The 19,749-nt window shown below is 41.4% G+C and overlaps 1 protein-coding gene across 6 annotated transcripts; it reads left to right on the top strand.

The window, feature by feature from the left end:
* Positions 1–10,617: 10,617 nt before the first annotated feature.
* ftsj1 (FtsJ RNA 2'-O-methyltransferase 1) lies at positions 10,618–19,677 on the top strand. 6 transcript variants are annotated; one of them, XM_079501017.1, is made up of 11 exons: positions 10,618–10,739; positions 11,549–11,704; positions 13,403–13,472; positions 14,010–14,139; positions 14,451–14,529; positions 15,024–15,076; positions 15,173–15,226; positions 15,690–15,792; positions 16,934–17,017; positions 17,138–17,241; positions 17,806–19,676. In XM_079501017.1, exons 2-11 carry the CDS (start codon positions 11,584–11,586, stop codon positions 18,010–18,012), a joined length of 1,005 nt encoding a protein of 334 aa, XP_079357143.1. In that variant the 5' UTR covers positions 10,618–10,739; positions 11,549–11,583; the 3' UTR covers positions 18,013–19,676. The 6 variants fall into 6 exon arrangements, with proteins under 6 accessions (XP_079357143.1, XP_079357145.1, XP_079357147.1 ...); XM_079501019.1 differs by having other exon boundaries at positions 10,624–10,739; positions 11,571–11,704; XM_079501021.1 differs by having other exon boundaries at positions 10,626–10,750; positions 11,571–11,704; positions 17,806–19,677.
* The last annotated feature ends 72 nt before the right edge of the window (positions 19,678–19,749 follow it).

Raw genomic sequence — 19,749 nt, 5'->3', positions numbered from 1 at the left:
GCGAACAGTTCTCAAATTACGTGGATTACAGATGTAGTACACACACAGAGAATTGGTGCATTTATAGTTAGATAGATAACAAATCCAATGTGGTAGGATGGTGTCTCCCTGTCTCTCACCCCGTTGTTGTGCTATGTGATTTGAGACGCTGCCTTTGTAAATTGTGCAGCCTTATAGGGGTAGATATAGTGCAGATATGGTGAAATTGATCTCAAAGGTCAACCAGAGAACTCGATTTTTGAGCAGGATATCCCCCTATGTCAACAGCAGTGCTATGAGGACCTTGGTCGCGGTGCCCTCATCCAGTGTCACTTTGACTATGCTTGTACTTCATGGTACAGACTACAGCGGTATCGCTAAGCCATTGAAAACAAAGCTGCAGACCTCCCAAAACAAGCTTGTGAGGTTACTACTAAAATTAAACCCCAGGTCTCATCTTACCTCCACCCACTTTAGTAGCCTGGGGTGGGTGTGCTAAGAGTGGAGGAGAGAGTATCTCAGCTCTCATTGTGTCTGGTCTTCAAGATCCTAGATGCCTCTGTTCCTAAGTACCTGCTGGGTTACCTGCCCAGAGTGAGGGATGCTCATGGGTACTCAACCAGAGGAAGTTCACATGATCTAGTTCCCCCCAGTTTCAGGACACTCAAGGGGAAAAAATGCATTTTATTACACAGCCACTACTCCAGCCCTGAAATCCTTAAATTATCTTGCAATATTTAGGAAAGACCTTAATTATACTGTATATAAGGATTCTCTTTTATTTGTTTCATGGTTGTTTTGTTTGTGGTTGTTTGTGTATAGTTTTATTATGTTACAAGGTGGACCACAATGGAAACAAGCTCAGTCTTTTTTGTGTATAGTCCATTTGGCATTTTTGTAATTTTTTTAAACTGCCAATAAAGTATTCTATCGATCTAGAGTCGATTATTAGATGTATGGGGCGGGTCAACCAGGCATGGATTAATTGCGTTAAACATTTTTTTGTAATTCATTTCACAAATTAATTAACTCAGTTATTTTGACAGCCCTAATATATATAAATTCTGCAAGCAATTAACAGCCAGTGATGTGAAGACAGCACCGGAGTTATTAAGTGTGATCTGTGACTGGTGTTTGTAATACGTCTGGCAGCTGCATTTTGGATTAGTAAGTAATCTAGAAATAGATCGAGGAGTGACTTGGGCTGTTTTGAAAGGTCCATTAATTACAACAAAGGATGTTTCCTAATGAGGCTTTAAAAAAATAAAAAAAGTCTCTCTGCAAGAGAAGGCCAAACAACAATACCATCAAGTGCACAGAAAGTGATGTGAAATATGTTGTGCATATACTCTATGTTCTGTCATTTGCAAAACATTGCTCAAATCAAATCAACGCTTGCTCTCTGCTCACGCATTTGTTTCATCCCGTCTAGACTCTAGACGGGATGAAACAAATGCGTGAGCAGAGAGCAAGCGTTGATTTGATTTGAGCAATGTTTTGCAAATGACAGAACATAGAGTATATGCACAACATATTTCACATCACTTTCTGTGCACTTGATGGTATTGTTGTTTGGCCTTCTCTTGCAGAGAGACTTTTTTTATTTTTTTAAAGCCTCATTAGGAAACATCCTTTGTAGTTTGTTACTGTGAGAGCTGTACAAGATCTAATGACTTTGACTTAAGTCTCTAGGGTGCACACTGAGTTTGACAAATAGACTACTTTTCTTATTTTAATGCCCTCAACTCCTGGAATGCCCTTCAACACATTTTAAAGTTGATTTTGTTTGCACAGTTGAAATTGATCATGCTGCTGTGTCTGTCTGTCTATCTGTTTGTATTCATTTTTTCATTGTAAATGAGGGTAATCTTAGTGACCTTCAGTATAATTAAAGGTTTGGGTGAATTCATTAATAAATTAATGAATTAATTGAATGCAACCGTGCAGTTACATTATAAGGCTAAAAGGATATCACAAAAAAGTCCATTATGGTCCTACAGTATGTATTCAATTCATCAACATATACAGTAGCTTAGAATTTAACAAAATCACACCCGTGTGAAGTGAGGGGGCGCTCTCTTATCATCGTACATCATCATACATCATCTCATCCCGGCCAATCACAATTTGCGTCCTCACCTTCTACAATGTAGAAGGTGTAGAATCTACATCAATGTTTGTGTTACGCAATGTTGGTGTTCCACTCATAATTGTCCATTCATTGTCAATTGCATTTAATGTTTGTGTTGGGACAAAGATTGGTTTACATACACCAAAATCTGGACACGCAGGCCCTCAACAATAACACATGTCATCAACAAATACAAACACATGTACAAGGAGAAAAGGGAAACATGTTGGCAGTGAATGACACTTCCTTCTGATGGAATTATTTATCTCCCCTTGTGGTGTCGTGATAGATGTTTTTCCAGGCCAATTTTGATAGAAACCAGTGTTATTCATCCGTTTAATGGATGGTGTCAGACAGGGCATTCCACATTTTGGTGGCAGTGCAGTAGAATGATAACTTTCCCAGGTTTGTTCCAAATGTGGGTGGTACCAGATCATGGTCGCTCCCTCTAGTGTTGTGGCTGTGGGTGTCACTCACTTTGGAGAAGTAGTTTGACAGGTTTGAGGGTATTGAGGGCACTGTCTCTGTCACTTGTAAATACCAATCCTGTTGATATTTGCTTAACCCTGACATCCCAAACTAGCAAAGTGTGCTGGAATGGAATGAGGTGGATCATCAACATGGAACGTGACAGGACACTGAGGACAGCCCCGTCTGTTGCAACCAGGGGTGTCGCATCCATCGCATGAGACAGGTGGTCAAATCGTGCCCCCCCTACTCGTCACCTTTCTGACGCAACAGCTGACATCTGCTCCTAAACACTGTTCCTCACTAAGCCAGCCGGTGAGGAAAAAGGAGAGCTTTGGGTTCAAACAGAGGCTGTAGCTCGGTGCCCAGGTGGTCTGAAAGGAAAGGCTTGATCACTCTGTTGATTTGCAGTATGTTTTTGGAACAGCTCGGAAGGTCTGACTCATGTCGGGACGGCCGTAGGCCTCTATTGATGATGTGTTTGACAGTGAATCCCTGCTCAGGTTACTGTTTCCAAATGCAGGCAAAACATGGGCTCAATCGACACATGCCTCTGTACCAGCAACAATGGCCTTCATCAGCTACTGTATCGTCACAACATAGCTTTAACCACTAGTTATCAAACCCATTTGAACTAATTTGGATCCCCAAATTCTTTTGGCTGAGATCAGAAAATATGATCCGATCCATAACTGGGATTGGCTGTATGATTATTTCACTTTTGTGCTTCATAATATCTATGCTTCATCTCTTTCTAATCTAAGGCTAAGGGGGCCTTGGGCTGAAATCACATTGAAGACCCCTGATCTACATCATGGTCAGGTTTATCTTACAATTCAAATTTGACCTTTACAACTTATGATTTTAGTGCCCAAAATATACAGAATGTATTATGCTGTGGAAGCCAAATAAATTATCTCATCGTTATGGTGCATACATGTTTTATTGTTCTCTGAATTAAACATAATAAAGGCAATTGTTTAGTTAACTTTTTTCCCATATATTCATCATGTGTCCTGTGATTTTCTTGTATTCATCATAGCAGCAGTGCTATTTAAAATCACGTAAACTCAAATGTTTGGTGGGTGCAGGAAGATTACATAACGTCCATTTGTTGTAAGAAGCCTTTATTTACTTCCCCTTTTTTGGCAGTAGTGATTCGATTACCGTGCCAGAGTGTCAGTGAATGAGCACGACCCGCGTGGGTGGGTGCTCAGTGTGGGGGTACCGGATTAGGTGCCAGCGACACCCACTGAATCATGAGTCAAATCCGCAAGCCCAGAACAAAAGATCAGAGGTAGAAGAAAGCCTCCTCAAAAAAAGAGATGGTTGAGCAACAATAGACTGTGTGTGCAGCCATATTGGGAAGAAATTGGGCCTCTTCCTTATTAGGTCTTACCAATGATACTTATGATGGCTCTGTTCCATGCAATGAAGCACAGTGGTTCACAAACTGTTTTGTAACTAATTACCCCCATAACTCTGTTTACAAATGGATTAAACCCAGAGTTACACACCCGTAAAGGGCCATTTGGATGCAATCAATCAATCAATCAATCAATCAATCAATCAATCAATCAATCAATCAATCAATCAATCAATCAATCAATCAATCAATCAATCAATCAATCAATCAATCAGTTGGCCGAGTCAATTTGTACATCTCCCTCCCCTCTCTCAATTTCCCCCTCTCTTGCTCGCTCCCTCCCTCTCTCACTGATCGGGATTTGGAATGTCATCACAAACCACAGAAGCCGTTGACTATAGCAACAGCCGATGTTGGGGTTACGTATGTCGGGGTTACACATTACATGTAATGTGACATCACGTCAGACACTAGAGCAACCGGAGCCATTACGTATAAATAACACTGATTTACATTTATGCCCTACTTCTTTTTTCCATGTCATCCTTTGAGTCATCATGCTCTGCTTCACCATACAAGAGTGTTACATGTATTACGTCTATTTTCACTACTTTAACACATTTTTTAAATAACAATAAAACATCACACCCGTGTGAAGTGAGCGGCGCTAATATATTAAAGTCTAACTCATGTTGATTAGGTGATGTAATGGTGATGTAGACGGAGCAAACACAAACATTAAACGCCATTAACAATAAAGAGACATATGATGTAAATGGCACATTATGACGTAAATTTTCCCTTCATTGTCAATGGCGTTTACAAAACAAACATTGAACTAAAGACAAACATTAAACCTGTGTATATAGGAGGGGCTAGCGCCCCTCAAAAACAGAAGGGTACATAGAAGGTTTCCACTACATACGATCTAAGTGTGTACAGTGTAATGTGTGCTACTGTGCTTGGGTTCATGATCTCTCGCATAGTTGGCAGGGATGAGACAGCCAAAATGTGCATGAGTACAGTGGTGGTTGGTCATAGAAATAGCCATGGCTTTGGAAATATTTGTCCGAAGAAATACTAACTGTCAGGAACGTGTCCAGCCAGCAGAGAAATTTGCAGGTGATTATTTATTTCCTCTGGTGGGTCAGGTTGTCCTCGCACTCCCCGTTCCTTCCAACTATTCACACCATATGACATTGCCATGTAAGAATATACTGTAACTGATAAGATTTGTAACAGAAAGAATTCAGTGGAGCAGTGTCAGTATTTCAGTCCCTGAGCATTCAAAATAGGCTACTACAAAATGAACAAAGGGGAAATGTAAACACACAAACTCTTGTGGGGCAAATTGTGGGCTTACAGATCAGCTATTTCTGAATAGCGGAAATATAAATAGGAGTGGTCAAACCCATCTAACTACTTTAGCTGGGGACCCCAGCTGGAACACCCTCAAAACTAACAAATTAGCCACCAAACCAGAATCATGGAGATGATTTTATTGTGAACTCTCTTTTGAATGTGATGACGTAATGAGTATACATTTGTAGCCAGGCAAAGTTGAGCCTCAAGGGCCACCGTAGACTGGCTGCCCTGTCACTTCCTGTCAATCAGTCTAACAAACAGGTTGCTTGGTGTTGACTGTGGGTCCGACTCCTGAGATCTGGGTCTCCTGTTTTAATTACTTGCGCAAGCAGAGCGCGCAAGTACAGTAATAGTTTTCGTCCATGTCGCCGTTTGATGCGTATGCGCCGTGCCAGCGTAGGACGCAATGACTACTTGTGCTTGATATGGCAGTGGTGTCAGATTACATACATGTATACATACATGTATACATAGGGGCATTACCTTTAATCCTCCCAACACTAAAACATATCGTCATTACGTCACCATCGAAAACCAATTACACCCTGGCATTGGGTCCTTTAATCCACATCTTTATACGTCATCATTGAGAGCTAGTTATACCAGTTATACCCTGACGTCATATATGCTGCTACGATACATACGCATCAAACGGGGCGCAGAGTAACCACAGTATACCGCTAATCAACTTAGAAATTGCATATACATATGTATACATATACATACATATACATAGGTGCGATTAGGACCCCAAATCACACCTTAGAAAGCATGAGTGTCTACTCCTCCTCCCAGCCAACACTCCCCACTGACAGGTAGTTACCTACATCAAAAGGGCATGTGAGCTCAAACCCACAATTCAACATTTTGGTTTTAATATGTTGATATTAATTTTGTATTCCTCCTTAGGACCACAAATCACACCTTGGAAAGCATGAGTGTCTATTTCAAACAAAGTGTTTTTTGGATGTATTAGGATGTTGATATTCATTCATCAGCCAACACTCCCCACTGACAGGTAGTAGCCCCCCCCCCAGAGAGGACGTATAGGGCCTTAGTCCTACTCCTCCTCCCAGCCAACACTCCCCACTGACGGGTAGAATCTGAATCACCTTTATTGTCACAGCACAGATTTACAGTGTCAAACAGTGGGTGAAATTTAGTAGATTGGCTAGTTTTGGAGTAGAGTCGCTGCTTCTTCGCCTGGAAAGGAGCCAGCTTAGGTGGTTCGGGCATCTGGTTAGGATGCCTCTAGACTAGAGCGTCTCCCTAGGGAAGTCCTTGATGCATGTCCCACTGGGAGGAGACCCCGGGGCGGACCAAGGATGAGATGGAGGGATTACATCAACTCACTGGTTGGTCTGTAAATGTGGACAAGAAATCAATTACTAATTGCTCCAGTGATTAGAAATTGATAATTCTAAATATGCTCCTCATTGACTTACATTGTACACTAAAACAGCTTTCAAAGTCACTCTTTTAGTACATAAACAAACACAAACCAAGTTGATTCAGACACTATAGAGCAGTGGTTTTCAACCCATTTCATATCAAGGACCATTATTTATTCGGCATTTGAGCTACGGACCACCTCTTAGGTGACATTCACACCAGAAAGCTTTACTCCGATTAAAACGAATCCTGCTGCACATTGTCAGAAACTGCGCTTCGTTTGGCAGGTATGAAGCATCATTCGAATCCTAATGCGCATCAAAGAACCGCATTCTACTTCGACCAAAAACGGGGGTTTCGCTTCGCTTCCAATCGCACTTGATTTCGATTCGGTGCAGGTGGGAATTAACCTGACTCCGCCAGATGGGGCAGCAGAGAGTACACTGGGTTCCCCCTCCTGCTCCCATATGGGAACTATCAGGCAGACTTGATGCCCGGCCACAAAACGGCCTGGCCAATCAGCAGCAGCTAGAAGCTAGAAGCTGCTGCTAGAAGCTGCTAGAAGCTGCTTCTGATTGGCCAGGCCGTTTTGTGGCCGGGCATCAAGTCTGCCTGAGAGTTCCCAGATGGGAGCAGGAGGGGGGAACCCAGTGTACTCTCTGCTGCCCCATCTGGCGGAGTCAGGTTAGGTGGGAATGCAATCCGCAGCAAATAAAGGAAATGAAGCAAACAATGTGGCGGGTGAGGAGCTAAACACAGTTGGAGACGGAGAAGGCATATTTTACGCAGCGCAAGGATGTCCCATTACCGTGGACAGACGTGGTCGAATGAGGAGACTGAAGCCCTGATCGAAATGAGGACGAGTACATTAATCAATTGCTTAAGGAAACACATAAAAACACTGCAGTGTATAGCCTACAGAATATTCTGTCTGTCTGTCTGTGCGTGCCGTAAACATGGAGTGCTGTCACTGTGTGGGGACTGGGGAGTAGGGACTTTCATCTCGATAAACTTGTAAACATTTTGCGCTGCTGTCTGTTATATCAGTGCGCTCAGCGCTGTGCCCCCATGCCCAAAAGAACAGTGCGTGGCTGCGTGCGTATAGTGATAGAGAGAGAGAGAGAGAGAGAGAGAGAGAGAGAGAGCGAGAGAGAGAGGAGGGGGGGGGGTCCAGTCCCAGACGGCACGACACATGCACGTTATGAGTATAATTTTATTACCATAGATTTCACTGTGTAGGCTAGTTTATGAATGGAACACATTGATAAAGGTCCCCCTGCTGCGTTACCAATTGCTGCGGATGACAGTGTGAAGGCAAACCGAAGCAAATTAAATATGCAAGAATCCCAACTTCTCCGCCCATTCGCATCGAGTCTACCGAAGTATTAGGTGAGAATGTGACCGTAGACCCAAAACATAGAATATTTCGTTATTGTTGGATAAGAAGACAACAGGCAAACGTAGATCAAAATAACAATTCTACAATTATTTTACGACTTTGTGTAAAGTAAGTAATGCAGATGTTTAACAATAATTTAACTCTTGAGAGCGTAAAATGAACCCTCCTTCATTTAGCTGGGGACCACCTGCAACACCCTCAAGGACCACTGGTGGTCCCCGGACCACTGGTTGAAAGCCACTGATATAGAGCATCACCAAACATCCTACCGTTGTTTCTTTTTTTTATAGGCTATGAATGTTAATTTTACTATTTGAAGATCTGGATCTGGATCCATGGATACAGTCTGGGTTTTCTTCCTAATAAAAATGGAAAGATCAACAGGAAGTTAACATTTTTATATATAAAAAAGTAGTACGAAGTTTGGTGATGCTCTCTATTGTCTGAATCAACTTTGTGTTTGTTTACGTACTAAAATAATGACTTTGACTGTTTCAGCATACAATGTAGACCTACATCAATGAGGAGCATATTTAGAATTATCAATTTCTAATCAGTGGAGCAATTTTTTTCAATTTCTTGTCCACATTTGGAGTTACATCATGGCAATATAACTAGCCTAACTACACAAACCTATACCAAAGTGGTCTTGCCCTTTAAAGGGGCATTCCACTCATTTTCAACATTTTACTATGTCATTAATATACCTTAGAGCTGCTGTGTGGAAATAATAAAAAAGTCCCCCCATTCTGTGTTTCCTAGAACTGTAAGTATGAAAAAAATTAACATGGTGAAACGCATCTTGGTGACACACAGATGTGTTTCACCATGTTAATGATTTTTTTCAGATCTCCAATTCTAGGAAACACAGAATGGGGGGGACGTTTTTTATTATTTTCACACAACAGCTCTAAGGTATATATTAATGACATAGTAAAATGTTGAAAATGAGTGGAATGCCCCTTTAAGTAGTCTACAGTAGACCTAGTTGAATAGCCTACATGTACACTACCTATAGTTGCATAGTTGCATTCTACCACTGCCAATCACTGATATGTGGACTTTGTTTACCACAGATCCTAATCTAGGAGTTTACTATTAAGGGACCATGTGAGAGCGCATGTGTGTGCACCTGCTGATCAAAGAGAGCACAACATCCACTAAACAAACAATAGATCTAAGATATTTGAAACCTCCAGAACCTGCATGTCAACATCACTTTTGTTTTATATTATATGCACGTTTCAGCCCACTGAGTCTGGGGAAAGCCTTTAAAAAAAAAAAATTAGGAACCCGTTTTCTTTCATTTCTAAAAAGACATGTAAAAGAATGATTGCAGTAGCCTACAGAGAGATCCAGTGATTGTCATGTAAAGTGAACTACATGTGTTACAGTGATAAACCATAGTCCACAGTGCTCCCTGTTGGCCAATTCTGGTATAAGGGAATCGCATCATGCATTATAACCATAGCCGATAGCCTGTATACGTTGGCTATTCGAATCAAATACATTTTCTGAACTTTTTGGTTTTGTTTTTATCTATAATTTGGAAATTTCTTTACACAAATCTTCTCTTCTAGCCCTAGCTGGCACAAAACCTTTTAAGATTGGGGCCCGTCCACCGCCACAGAGAGAGAGAGAGAGAGAGAGAGAGAGAGAGTGCGCGTGCTGTGTAGGACTACAGGTCATGTGCAGTAGGCCTATATATTTGGATGTCCTTTCAGATTGAAACAATAACACACCCTCCTCCCCTGATGTTGCAATAATAATAATAATAATAATAATAATAATAATAATAATAATAATAATAATAATAATAATAATAATAATAATAATAATAAAGTAGTGTTTTAAAAACTTGAATATAGTGAAAATGGCAGATCATAGATCTGCTATTTTAATTTTTGACAAATCTGACAAAAAAAATCTGGCCAACCGACAAAAATAAAAGGACTTTGGTGCCACCGTGTGTTCACTGATACAATAACGGAGAAACGACCCGTTGATTTTCTCAAATATTTCCAGGATAATTATTGCTTGTACTTGCCTTTAAATACCTACCTTGAAAGCAAATAGTTAATCTTGTAAAAATGTAAAACGTAGCCCTTTTAATTGCCCTCCACACCACTAATACTATAGTAGGCCTAGTACACAGTAGTACTTGTAAACAAGTGTAATGCTTAATTGGGTCGTCCACTCACAGTTAACAGTCTTTGTATTGAGTTTGTGCTTGAAATGTACTGTAATTTTGCAAACTGTTAATAAATATTTCAATCAATCAATCAGTACTTTTACAATTTACTACTGACTAGATTTGAACCTACTACCTCTGTTTTACCGTTGTCATTTCGTTTGTGTATGTGAAGCACTTTGAATTGCATTTGAATTGTATTTGTATGTAAAGCACTTTGAATTGCATTTATGTCTGAAAGGTTGCTCTTCTATATTAAAATAAAGATTATATTTCATTTATTTATTCAACATTTGTAGTGAGAAATTCGCAAAGGCACTCTACAGAGACAACTAATTTCGGGCCGCGGGGTCCTTGCACACACACACACACACACACACACACACAATCAACAACACGTGAACAACAACATTTGAACGAGAGTACGAGTCTGTTTTTCTGCAGTTGTGTAAGTGTTGTGTAAGTAGATTGAGTGAAAATAACGGTTGTTATTTATAAGTAGCATATATTGAGGATGATTTATTTGGTTAGTGACGTAAAGTGACGTAAAATGCAGACAGCAGCTTTTGCTTCTATTAGGCCATTTGACCATGTTCGACTGTTACTTGTTCATATATGTATTTAATCGAGTCTGACTTACTTTCGTATCATAGATATGCAACATCGACAAAATACATCTATGATACGCGAACGAAAATAAAAGCCTGGCTACCGAGGCTAAGGAATGGATGTTGTGGCTTCACTGCTAGTCTTAAAATAATATTACAAACATCGACATCGACAAGATGTTGTAGTAGGTCTATTATTCCCATCCCATCTTCTATAATAGTAGAGAGCTCTCACACATACGTATGATAAACAAGTGCAATTGTTTATTTAAAGTCAGGAGACTCCCGTAATTACTGAACAATATAGTATATTATGAACTTTATAACGAAAAACCTTTTTGTTTTAACCTAGTACCAAAATATATAACTATAAACTATAACTATATAACTAAATTATGGCAACAATATTCAAAAATAGCAGATGAACGCACAAACGTGTGGCTTTTGTAGATCTGTTATGTTTTAAATCTTTTGACAAGATGGAAGATGCCAGGGTGAGTATGGTCAAATGTCGTTCTTGTTGATGAATTGTACATAGGACCACAATGGAAACAAGACCCCAGGAGTTTTATTTTATCTTATCCTTTTAGCCGCAATGTCTTACTGTAAAACGTGATATTTCTGACTAACAACATCTTCAAATATCCAGGGAGGGACTGTTGTCGTCATAGCAGGTGAACAAACATGGGCCGTTCCTCTAAAGACAAGCGGGACATCTACTACCGGCTGGCCAAGGAGGAGGGCTGGAGGGCCCGGAGCGCCTTCAAGCTGCTGCAGCTAGACGAGGAGTTTGGCCTGTTCAAAGGTACATAAAGTTGTAGATATGGGCTTTTTCATTACCCTAATCCACACATTATTATCCGTCATCCAACCAACCGCATCAATTATATTATCCTATTTATAGATCTGCACATCTCTAGTACATATCATGTGCCCATGTGTTTTTGAGGGGTGCTAGCCCCTCCTACATCCAGCTTTTAGTTACCGGTCGTCTACAAACTTTGTCCTAATCAAACATTAAATTCCCGTGACAATGAATGGAGAACTTTACGTCATAGTAGGCATAGTATCAAAGCAAATAGGCATATTATCTATTTTACAACATGATGATATACGATGATAAGAGTGCCCCTCACTTCACACGGGTGTGATTTTTATATAGTAGCAGTGACATCAATGGTGCTGAGTTCTCAAATATGTTCATGTCACGCCATGGCATGGGCAACGAAGCCACCGACCGTAGTGGTCAAAGCTGGAACTGCAGGCGGTCGAAATCCATGCACAAGCAAGAGAGTGCGCCGCACTACAACAATTTAGAGCTTAAGGACATGGAATGCAGCCCCGTCCCCTTCCATCATGCTGGGTGGCACCCAGGTGACCCACCCAGGTCATAAAGACAGAGGACATGGAATGCATCCCCGTCCCGTTCCATCATGCTGGGAGGCACCCAGGTGACCCACCCAGGTCATGTCGGTTCCTGGGCATGATCCTCTCTCGGGACCTGAAGTGGGAACTTAACATCATGGCCCTCCTGAAGAAGGCCCAGAAGAGGCTGTACTTCCTCAGGCAGCTGAGGAAGTTCAGACTATCAAGGTCCATGATGGCTCAGTTTTACACAGCCATCATTGAGTCCATCCTCACACACTCCATCATCACCTGGTTCCCCACTGCAGCTGCAAAAGATCTCGCCAAGCTGCAGCGGGTGATACGCTCTGCGGAGAGGGTGATTGGCCGTCCCCTGCCCTCCCTCAAGTCCCTGCATGACTCCAGGGCACTGAGGAGAGCGAGAAAGATCACATGGCCGACCCCTCCCACCCTGGCCACGGCCTCCTCACCCTGCTCCCCTCTGGGAGAAGGTTGCGGCTGCCGATGGCTAAAAGCCCGCAACAGACTGAGCTTTATCCCCTCAGCCGCCAGGCTGCTAAATGACTAGCTTCCCTCCCACCCCCACCCCCTAGGGAGTGTCACCGCCACTATCATGACACAGGACAATGTTTGCACTATGATCCATAACTCTGCACTTTATATTTATACTTATGGAATGCACACACGCAAATGCTAAAGCAACGCCACTGAGCAACTTCCATTGAAATTAATAGCGGGGGGCAGGGCTGTCACTCCCGGTCCGCTCTCTACTATTATATATATATAACTATGGTTACCCCCAAATTGACAAATTGACCTCCATCTCGATCTGAAACAACTTTGTGCTAGGGAACTTTTTTGTCTCCAAATATCTTCAAGATTTTCCAAAATAGCAGATCTGCAAGCTCACAATGTGACATGTTGTGAACTTGTGACTGTGAGCTTGTAAGTATAGCATATTAACTAATTTAGCTGTGGTCTGTGACTCTGTGGAACCCCTTCAAGGACCTCTAGGGGTCCTCCACTTTGAGAACCACTGATCTATAGTACTCTGGTCTAGTAAACAAGTCTTTAGATGTCTACACAGTACACTAGCAGCCCGGTGACATTCTGTGTATTGTTTGTCTCCCTGGTTCAGGAGTGAAGAGAGCAGTGGACCTCTGTGCCGCCCCAGGCAGCTGGAGTCAGGTTCTAAGCCGTAAACTCAGGTATTTTTCTCCTGGCTACTCTCTTGAAGAGATTACATTTAGTAACCTAAATGACATTTTGCTCTTAATAGAAATAAGTGCTGAAAACAGTCCTGAACAAATCAGGACGTTTGGTCACCGTAATGTAATATGCCGTGTCGTTTAACCCATTTTGGGCGGGAACCCCTTTTGGTGTTTTAAGCATTATGTTATACTTTAGCTATTGAAAAATAGCAGATCTACAAGCTCATAGCGTGGCACTCTGAACTTGTAGGTCTGCTATTTTTGAAAAGATTGTGAAAATGTGCCTCAAATCTTTGAATATATATTCTTTCAGAGTTTCAGTTTTTAACTCAAATCTTTGCTTCTGGAGGGTCCCTGGAACAACATATTTTCAGATGGGGGTCGGCGGCATATAATTTTTGGGGTACTTGACATGAAATATATAGAAACATGAGCTTTTTCAGAAAAAAATATATTTTAAAAAGATATTTTTTAAATTTCGACGTCAGGCCTAAATGATAGCATATAGATTTTTTGTTCTATGATCTAAACCAGAGTAAAGGATGAAAAAGGAGATGAGAAGACCCAGGAAGCCCAGCGTGAGGAGGTAAAGATCGTGGCGGTGGACCTACAGGCCATGGCTCCTCTCCCAGGGGTGACGCAGATCCAGGGTGACATCACCAAGGTAAATGGAACCAAGTCATGCATTAAAGCCTTGATGGAGACTTTTCCTTTGTTTAGTTTAATCTAAAACAGTGGTTATCAAATCTTTTAATGTCAAGGACGACACATTGAAACATACAGTATTACCCCACAGACCTGATTTTGAAAAGGATATTACCAAGCACCCCCATAAGAGCGGATATTTACTGTTAGAGCAGTGATTCTCAAACATTTGAATTTCAATAAGGACCTCATTTTGATATGCAGGGACATGGCACTGCAATGTGCCATATTGTGCCAAAAGCTGTCACTCATCCACAACTTTGCTTTCAGATCTCGACGGCCCAAGAGATTATCAGACATTTTGAGGGACAGCCGGCAGATCTTGTTGTATGTGATGGAGCACCAGATGGTAAGTTTCTAGAATAATATAGAGGGTGTCCTCTATGACAAGCCACATATATCCAGTCCACTAGCTTGTAGATCTGCTATTTGAGGACCCCTCGGGGTCCCTGACCCCTGTTGAAGATACATGGTCTGGGCAACTTTGAAGATGGAGAGGGCCACTATTCTATTCCACACTCACTCCAGAGGACCACATTGCATATACTGTTGTAGCAAAAATAGCTTTGCAAATACATTGGACATAAAAAAAGACACTAATGTTTTAATACTAGTCATTAAGCTACTATTTTATTATAGACTGAAGTAATTAAAGCGGGTCATGTTTGTATGTTTGGAATTGTAACAGCTGAAATCTGTATCTGCATCAGTATTCTGATATTAACCTGTTGGCCGCATTAAGTGATGGTGGGGGCTGCATGTGGCCCCCGGGCCGCCAGTTGCCCATGTATGGTCTAATCAAAGCATTCTCCTTATTGGTTATTTACTGTTCCGTCTCCATAGTGACTGGTCTCCATGACGTTGATGAGTACATCCAAGCTCAACTTCTATTGGCTGTGAGTACTGCTCGTGGATTGAGATGGCTTCGTTCACCTAATGCTAATGGTCCCTAATAGGCTGTAAAGTTTGTTTAAACATTTTTCTTTTCTAAGGCTCTAAACATCACCACACATGTCCTGAAGCCTGGAGGAACATTTGTCGCAAAGGTATGTCCAATATACTGCCTATCATCTCATATGTCATATATTTGTCTCATATTTCAAGATTCAAATTCAAAAACAGCCAAATTAGCAAATTTACAATCTCGAAATGTGTCAAGTCGTGCCGCATTTCTAGCTTGCAGATCAGCTAGTTTTGATACTTTTGTATGGTGCTGTAGTATGATCAAGTAGGGTGTTAATTTATGAAAAAACACAATGGCCCCGTTATATGAGAAGGTTGACTGCTAGTTGTACAGTTATACTCTGCTACATGATTGACTGCAGTTGGCCAGTGTGTAGCCCAGTAGTATTCCAGCTGTAACAACAATTTCTGACAAGACAAAAATATGGTTATCTATGTGAGCTCACATGTTCTTTGGCTGTAGATGTTAGAATAACTTTCTGTTCCTCTTGTTGTTGGAAATAATGTTAAAAAGCCACACTTCTTTTCATCCTCATCCTTGGGCAGATTTTCAGGGGCAAGGACGTGACCCTTCTGTACTCCCAGCTGAAGATCTTCTTCAGCGACGTGACGTGTGCCAAACCGCGGAGCAGCAGGAACTCCAGCATAGGTGAGCCAGGCTTGGATGGGCCTGAGACGGAGTGTATTGCAATATCAACCATGCTTGCATGAAACAAAACAAAAAGAACAGTGCATTTGCCATAGTGTTGGATCCGGTCCCCCTGGCACTGTTCAGTGACTTCCCAATGATCCTAATAGAATTAGAACCAGAATGAATGTTATTGTCACATCGCAGGTTTATAAGTGTAAAACGGTGACGTTGTTTTTTGTGTAAAACTCCATCATTTTTGTTATTATCGTAAGAGAAAGGGAAGAAGTAGAAGGGGGAGCAAGGGGTAGAGAGAAAGATCAATAAATATAAACAATTTTAACTACAAAATTATCTACATGTGATATTTACAGTTTACACTGTATCTATTATTATCTAATCTATCCGGTGCGGTAAGTACCTGAGATATAAGTTAACTGTCTTGGTTAAGCCGTTATACTGTACTTTGTTGACCAGGGTTGACTGTACCAGTAGGCTTCCTCCTTTCTTTCCCTCAGCACCAAATGGCTAAGATTGCCTTCCAAAGTTTGCAGGATTGGCTCAAGTCATGAACGCAGAGTGCAATTTGAGGGAAATGTTGCATGCACATTCCCTAGCCTAGGCCGAGGAAGAAATGCCACTTGAAAATGTTCACATTAGCTTCCTGGTGGCCCATTTTACCCATTACTGCACCGATCTGTGTACAACTTTGTATGCACACCCCCTAGAGGCCAAGGAAAAATCTTTGACCTGCATTTTTCACATCTGCTCTTTATAGCGCCACCAGGAGGCCGATTTATGTAAAACAAATTATTTGATATCACTCCTTCAGATTTTATCCAAATCTCACGCAAATTGGTACACAATACACACGATCTCTATAGTCAGGTTTGATTTATCATATTCCATCCTGATTGGCTTCCAACGTTTTCAGGAGTGGCCCGTTTTGTACAAAATGCCGCAAAGCGCAAATCATTAACACATCGTCCGATTGCAGTGAAACTGTGCATGCATATTTCCACTAGGCTGAGGAAGAAATGCCACTTGACATTTTTCCAAAAACGCTCCTATCCTGGTGGAGACCTGTGCCCTGAGGGGCATTTGTCTATTTTAACATTCCATTTGACTTGTTTGCCTGTATGTATGTCTGTCCCTTCTGCAGAGGCCTTTGTAGTGTGTCAGAACTACTCTCCCCCCGAGGGCTATGTCCCCAACATGTCCAACCCACTTCTGGATCACTCCTATGGTAATTATTAACCGTAACGTTAATACTTCATTCATTCATTGGAAATCACTGTGCTCACCCTGGAGAATATGATTAGTTTTCATATGTTGTAATAGTTGATTTTCCTCTGTATTTTCAAAGATGTCGATTTTAACCAACTGGAGGGACCAAACAGGATAATTGTTCCGTTCCTTGCCTGTGGTGATCTTAGTGCTTTTGACTCGGACAGAACCTATCCTCTTCAGGTATGGATATGCACACAAACACACACATACCTTTTTTATTATTTGGAGTATTATAGAAGGCAAAGCCCTCGAGTCAGTATTGTAGGGATCGACCGTTATAGGGTTTTCATGTTTGATAACGATACAGATTAGTAGTGATCAAAGAGGCCCATAGCTGATATTAAGAGCTGATTAAAAGTCAACATTTACAGAAACACAAAATGACATCCTTTAAATGTTTATTTAATATGTAAGAATATTTATCAATAATTCAATATTGGTTATTCATGAAGAACAAATAATGCAAGTAGCAATTGAGCTTCATTCAGGTTTTCAAAGTGACTGTCGCCACTTGGCAGTTATTGATTGGATTTAACACTAAATTGATTAACTTTTCAGGCAAGTGGGCATGGCCTTGCCCAATGGGCAAGTGGGCATGGCCTTTGTACTTTCCCAATGGGCAAGTGGGCATGGCCTTGCCCAATGGGCAAGTGCCTGTCAACTACTGTGGGAATAACTAAATTGGGGAGAAAAATGGATAGTATCGATCTTTATTGAGACTGACTGTATTTTTGCCCTTCTTAGCTGGATGCCAGTAAGGAGTACCGGTACATGCCCCCCACACAGCCACCTATCCGACCACCTTATCAACAAGCCTGTCATCTACGCAAGAACAACCTGCTGGCCACAGAAGACGGCCCTTCACTCCCACTGGACGAGGCCCTGTCTTCTGTCCAGCTCTCCAGCCAAAAGGACTGCATAGAAGACACCAAACCCACACAGGCAGACTGACATAGCCTGGACTGATTTGTTCTCAACAACTTGAGCCTGACAATACAAAGCTGCAATTGCAGATCTAAAAGCACACAACTCGCCACATCACAACATGTTGTGAGCTTGTAGCTCTGGTATTTTCGCTCCACAACACCAACGTACGACTATTTTTGAGAACTTTCTCCCATTACGACATTCCCAAAATAGAGTAGACAGGACAGGACTGGTGGTTAAATGCATTGATAAAAAAACAAAAGATGTATTGAGAGAATCGCCGAATCATCAACCAATAATCATCAACCAATGACACTGGAATCGCATCAGGACATTTTCCAATGGCAGCATAGAATTGTGATCACATATTGGGGTTTATGATCACACATGGTTTGCCTTTTATATCAATTTATCTTTATTCTTCTCAATCTTCTGTAACACAAATGTGCCGTTTGTCAGGTCTTCCTTGTAAAACAGCATTGTTCTTAAAAAGCTGCAATCCGTAACTTTTGCATCATATTTTGGATTTGAACCCTGAGTCTCCTGCACGAGAGAACAAACACATTTCTACTACTTTTTAGTTAGTATGATGCAGAACAAAGTCAAACAAAAGATCCCCAATGCAGTAACTTGCCAGTGTGTTCATATAAACCCATTTGCTGTGTAGGGTTGGGATCATGCAGGAACCGCATCAGACATTGAGGAACGGAATCGGTTCCATCACATTTGGAATCCATTTCCAGAATCGGTTTATCACACTGTCGGAGCTGGTATGTGCTGCAAATGGGCCCCAAAAATAATTGGCAAAACCCTAAGATTTTAAGGATAACATAACATTTTGATTCTAACATGCTCTCTGAAAATACACCCATCTAACGAGTCCCAACTCCAGTCAGTTAATGGTTTAAGCACTTGGCTTGTCAAATCGCCCTGTGTTTAGGAAGCTCATTGTGCTTGTACGTGTCGCCACTTGGGGCACACTCAAGGATTTCGAGTGGCCTGTGTGCAGTCATGGAAGTGGGCCAGTCACGGCAGGTGGAACTGCAAACTGTTCGTTTTGAGGATCGTTTTTGGGGGATTGCCTGTTGACTGAGTTCATTATTATGAGCTTCAGGCAGTGAAACCACAGGTTATTAGAAATTAGAATGCTGCTGGCTAGGAATGCATTTCCCTCGTGATAACTTTGGAATGTGTGACGGAGACAGGCAAAGCCTGGGGGATGTTTAGCCCTTTAATATGCTTCTCCTTATTCACAAATGTCTACACCAGTGGTATCCCCCCTCCCCCCAATTGGCAAAACCCATGATTTTAATGATAACCCCAAATTAATATTAATTAAAAAACAATGACCAATTAAGAGGTTGAGAACCACTGCTCTACACTGTTGGTTTGCATGCATAATAACATACGTTCAAATGTTTTATTTATTCAAATGTTCTGGATTGGAGCTGGAAAAATACAATAAAATCAACTAATGGGGGGATCCACTAGTTCCACTAGTTATTTTTCTGATCTGTTGGCACAGTATATCTCATGAATGATCATTGTAAAGATAGTAACTGAACGGCCACAGTGGTAGGTTGTTGAATGTTGAAATTACATTAGAAACTGAATAGAGATGTTAATGACATGCTTTCTCTTCTTAATTAAGCCTGAAGGACATTATTCATGGTGAAACTGCGCCCCCTGGTGTGTTTTTGTGGAAAACGCAAAAATAACTCAAAACAACTTGCAAGCAGGATTCAGGAATTTTCTTTCTAA

Source organism: Electrona antarctica, assembly GCF_951216825.1.
Source record: "Electrona antarctica genome assembly, chromosome: 5".
Lineage (NCBI taxonomy): Eukaryota > Metazoa > Chordata > Actinopteri > Myctophiformes > Myctophidae > Electrona > Electrona antarctica.
The sequence above is the reverse complement of the archived record's forward strand: the minus strand, read 5'-3'. Positions and strand labels throughout refer to the sequence as shown.

Coding starts and splice junctions, on each gene's coding strand:
- ftsj1 (XM_079501021.1), top strand. CDS start 11,584: ATGGGCCGTTCCTCTAAAGACAAGCGGGACATCTACTACCGGCTGGCC. Junction 14,140..14,450: donor TCCAGGGTGACATCACCAAG/GTAAATGGAACC, acceptor CTTTGCTTTCAG/ATCTCGACGGCCCAAGAGAT. Junction 14,530..15,023: donor ATGTGATGGAGCACCAGATG/GTAAGTTTCTAG, acceptor CCGTCTCCATAG/TGACTGGTCTCCATGACGTT.